This window comes from Babylonia areolata, chromosome 28 (assembly GCF_041734735.1).
Source record: "Babylonia areolata isolate BAREFJ2019XMU chromosome 28, ASM4173473v1, whole genome shotgun sequence".
NCBI classification, from domain to species: Eukaryota; Metazoa; Mollusca; class Gastropoda; order Neogastropoda; family Buccinidae; genus Babylonia; species Babylonia areolata.
In genome coordinates this window covers 11,312,357-11,317,293 of record NC_134903.1, presented here as the reverse complement: position 1 = coordinate 11,317,293, position 4,937 = coordinate 11,312,357, and the positions used below count along the sequence as shown (strand labels likewise).

The 4,937-nt window shown below is 45.1% G+C and overlaps 1 protein-coding gene across 4 annotated transcripts in view; it reads right to left on the bottom strand.

Annotated features, from left to right (window-relative positions):
- The window catches only part of LOC143301834 (uncharacterized), a 31,798-nt gene extending 27,883 nt beyond the window's left edge, over window positions 1-3,915 (bottom strand). For all 4 annotated transcript variants that reach the window (XM_076616243.1, XM_076616244.1, XM_076616248.1 and 1 more), the window contains exon 1: window positions 3,036-3,915. In XM_076616243.1, the coding sequence (XP_076472358.1) occupies window positions 3,036-3,468 (433 nt within the window). In that variant the 5' untranslated portion in view covers window positions 3,469-3,915. The remainder of the gene's footprint in view (window positions 1-3,035) is intronic.
- Window positions 3,916-4,937: the final 1,022 nt, after the last annotated feature.

The window sequence follows — 4,937 nt, the reverse complement described above, 5'->3', positions numbered from 1 at the left end:
TCTGCAAAATTTTGGAGTGCTTATCATCCACTGTCTTGCTAGACACACGGAAGATATGACAGTAAGTTGAATGATTTGTCAAATATACATTCAGAATTAAAGGTGGCAAGGAAATCTTTAAACTGTGAATTTCAGCCAAATTCACTTATAATTCTCAAAAAATGAGATCAGCAGACAACTAAGAAATAAACACAACGCCACCAGTTATCGGATGTTTTTCAATCAATAGTTGAGATGAATAACTTGCAGCATTTCGATCGTTTTCCATTTTCTGCTGAATGATCCGCTACCACTGCAGATGGATCTTCTTATCAGCTGGTGGATCGTTTTGAAATTATCATTTTGGCATATACAATCTGGAAACTTGATCAATCACAGAGTTCTTTGATTCCAATGATAGGTTGCTCATTATTCTATTTTCTTACCACCGCCACCCCTCCACCCCGCGCCCCCCACCCCCAACCCTCTCTCTCTCTCTCTCTCTCTCTCTCTCTCTCTCTCATGCGTATGCACACATCTGCTGTTAACCAGGTCATCTATTCCCGGCGGCAGAATGGTTAATTCAATCAACAAGACGCTTATCCGACGGGCGCAACAGCCGAGTGGTTAAAGCGTTGGACTTTCAATCTGAGGGTCCCGGGTTCGAATCTCGATAACGGCGCCTGGTGGGTAAAGTGTGGAGATTTCTCCGATCTCCCAGGTTAACGTATGTGCAGACCTGCTTGTGCCTGAACCCCTTTTATGTGTATACGCAAGCAGAAGATCAAATACGCAGTTAAAGATCTCACAATCCATGTCAGCGTTCGGTTGGGTTATGGAAACAAGAATATACACAGCATGTACACCCCCGAAAGCGGAGTATGGCTGCCTTCATGGCGGGGTTAAAAACGGTCATACACATAAAAGCCCACTTGTGTATATACGAGTGAACGCAGTTAAAAAAAAAAATGTGGAAACAGAATGACTGACAAAACAGAAATATAGAAAACAAAAAAATAAGAAAATCATGAAAAAGAGAAAAAGAAAAGATAAAAAGATAAAAGTAAAACGGATTGTAAAACATGACGGAGTGATGAAAAAAAAAAAAAGAAAGAAAAGAAGAAAACAATGACAGAAGCAAACAAAGAAATGAAAAGGGCAGATAAAAAAAAAAAAAAGAAAGAAAGATAAAAAGAAGAAAGTAAAATTACAAAATTACTGAACAGACTAGTAAAGAAGGAAAGACAAAATCAACAAGCAGCAATCCAGTAAATCTATAAAATTTAAAACACACACACGCGTGCATGCATGCTTACACACCACACCAACCCTCCCTCACCACTAACACACCCACCATCCATCCACCCATGTAGCTCTCTCTTTTATTTTCATTCTTAGCAGATGTCATTTTTTGTTCTTTATTTTTTAATTATCTATTCAGTTCACATAACAGAAAATAACACATACACAAAATCATTCATGCATCTATACCTGGCTCAACTCTCGACTTCTTTCAGAGATTGACAAATGTTTACATGTGTGCCAAAAGCAAAGTGAGAGCTGTACAATCAGTGGTTTCTCTACTGCAATGGGAATTCGTGTACAGCTTAGTCTTTTGCGAAGAACTATGACTCTAAAACTTGCAGGCAAGATTGCACTGGCTTTTAGTGCTACAGCCTTTGGGGCAAGTTGACCCTTGAGGGCCGACCCCATCGCCTGCTGTCCGAAAGCCGTCTTGGTCGAGAGAGTGTGGGGATGTAACTCAGGGCAATACTCCACAATGATCAAAGTCTAGCCCAGATAGTCGGGACACAGTTATCTATTCTGCTGTTCTGGTGGTAATAGTCGGACACGACTGACTATCCCCAACGCCTTTTGTCCGAAAGCCCTGTTGGCCGAGAGAGTGTGGGGATGTAACTTGGGGCAATACTCCACAATGATCAAATTCTAGCCCAGACAGTCGTGACAGCAGCTGCCTTCTCTGCTGTTCTGATGGTCATAGTTGGACATGACTGAGCATTGTGGAGTGATGGCCTAGAGGTAGCACGTCCGCCTTGGAAGCGAGAGAATCAGAACGCGCTGGTTCGAATCACGGCTCAGCCGCCGATATTTTCTCCCCCTCCACTAGACCTTGAGTGGTTGTCTGGACGCTAGTCATTCGGATGAGATGATAAACCGAGGTCCCGTGTCCAGCATGCGCTTAGCGCACGTAAAAGAACCCACGGCAACAAAAGGGTGGTTCCTGGCAAAATTCTGTAGAAAAATCCACTTGGATAGGAAAAATAAATAAAACTGCACGCAGGAAAAAATACCAAAAAATGGGTGGCGCCGTAATATAGCGACGCGCTCTCCCTGAGGAGAGCAGCCCGAATTTCACACAAAGAAATCTGTTGTGATAAAAAGAAATACGAATACAAATACATTACTTTTTCCATTTTACACAACAGAAAATAGCACATTACTCTTTCCATTTTATACAACAGAAAAAAAAATCTACAAATTCATTCATACATCTATCCATCCACCCACACCCCATCCACCCTACCCACATTCACCTGGCCCTGTCTTTTTTTCTTTCATTTATTTTTTTTACACTTTCCACTTTACACAACAGAAATTAACACACCGGGAAATTCATCCAAGCATCTATCCTTCCACCCACCCCATTCACCCACCCCATCTTCCTGGCCTGTTCAACTCCATTTTTTTCCATCATTTATACTTTTTTTCTCTCCATTTTACACAACAGAAAATAGCACATCTACAAATTCATTCTATCATCTATCCATCCAGGCACACCACACATCCACCTCATTCACCCACCCCATCTGATTCCTGGCCTCATCCCACCCCCACCATCACCTCTATATTTCTTTTTTTCACTTATCATACTCTTTCCGTGTTCCACAACATCTACAAGATTCAAGATAAAAAAAAAAAAAGGACTTGATTAGTCAAGGATAAAGATTTTAAACGTTCATTCAAGCATCTTTCCATCCACACACCCCACCCCAACCCACCCCACCCACACCCAGTCCACCCGGCTCTGTGCTCACCTTCCACCGGGTGGCCTCTGCGGATCTCCCCAGAGTGGGACCTGGTGAAGAGCTTGAAGGGACTGGCGTTGGTACCCCACGGGGATGGGGCGTCCACCAGGTACCGACAGTGGCTGCTCTGCACCTGCGAGAAGGCGCTACCCATGGGCGACATCCCGGGTGGGGGAGGCGGGGGCCCGGGTGGCATTCTGGCCGAGGGTGGCGGGGGCCCGGGTGGCATTCCACCAGGAGGAGGCGGCGGGGGTCCAGGTGGCATTCCACCCGGTCCTGAATGCATGGGTGCCGGGCCGGGTGGCGGTGGTGGTGGGTGATGATGGGGTGGTGGGGGTGCGTGGTGGTGGTGACTGTGGGGTACCTGAGCCTTGACCTGACTCACCACCATCACCGTCATCACCATCACCAGGAGAAGGGAAACGCAACGTCCAGCCAACATGTTCAGCCGCCCTGGTGATGAGCTCTAGGAGGAAGGGAATGGAGCAACTGTGGACCTTCTTGACCCCTCTACAGGCGAAAATCCTAAAAAGCCAACGGCGAGAAGGCGGAGACTCTCACGAGGTTTTCGCTCCTCGGCAAAACTCGGCAGTTTCCGACTCTCAGGCTCGGCTTTTCTGTTTCCGCCCTCTACACTGTGAAAGATAAGAGGCGGTGTGGAAGGAGTGGGAGGGGAGAGAAGGAAAAAAGGTCTTGGGCTTCTCTTTGTTTCCGATGCAAATGAAGTGGAGAAGAAGAAGACGAAGTAGAAGAAGAAGGAAGAAGGGGAAGGAAGATGAAGGTTTTCTCGAAGGACGAAAGGACACACAGGCCGCCTGTTGTTTGGAAGGGCGCGTTACGGCTTGAAGGGGAAGGAAGGTGGACGTTCCCGGAATAGAAATGAAGAGAAGCGCGAAGAAAGAAGGTGATGTCAGCGGCTATATACCCACCCATCCTGTCTTCCTCTCTCTCTCTCTCTCTCTCTCCTTTACTGGTTTCAATTTTGTTTTGCTGACTCCGACACTGCTAGAATCAGATCAAAGTCATGTTACTTATGTTATAGCTAGCCCTGAATCCAGAATCGGCCTCTTCTCCCATATGAAGACACACACCGAGAGATAAGCCTGCCTGCCTATTCATCCGTCGGTCCGACGGGAGACTCCATCATCAGCTAGCCCAGTTGACAGCAGAGGCTGAAAATCCTAAAAAATCCCTCGGTTCCCCCTGCTTCTTCTTTATTAAAACCAGTGGGGGAAAAACATGAAATATTGCTGAAAAGACCGGTTGAGGCACGTCTGGTACAGTCCGTGTAAAATTCGAGTTTAAAGAAATGCTTCGTTCATCGCTGCATTGTGATGGTGGTGGTGGTGATAGAATGCAATAATCACACACACACACACACACACACACACACACAGTGCGCGCATATTTTGATAATTGGTGAAGCGTGCACAAATGGATTCTAAAATGTTAAACCTTTTTACTTCCAAAAACAACAACAACAAACAAACAAGCAAATACAAACAACCTAAACAACAACAATAACAACAACAAAACATAGTCGATGTAAGAATAATTTGGTTAACCTTATTTTTACAAATCTTCCAGCAGTAACCTCCGACTGAACAGAACTCCCACAACAAAAGAGTGTCAAAACCACCAGTCCACACACAGAGTCCGCTGTCGCCAGAGACAGCCAATCGTCATGCGTGTTACAAATCACGCAAGTCATTTCCTAGGCTTGGCCCGAAAGTACCGTGGATTTAGAAACACTTTCGTTGTCAAAAGAAGAGAGACCAAAAATAAAAACAGATAAACAGTTACGTACACAATTGACAATTGTTCTTTGTCGGCTTGAAGTGAGAGACGGGAGGCTTTTTTTTTTTTTTTTTTTTTTTCATTGATGTATAGTTGGGGTGGAGGAACGGGTTG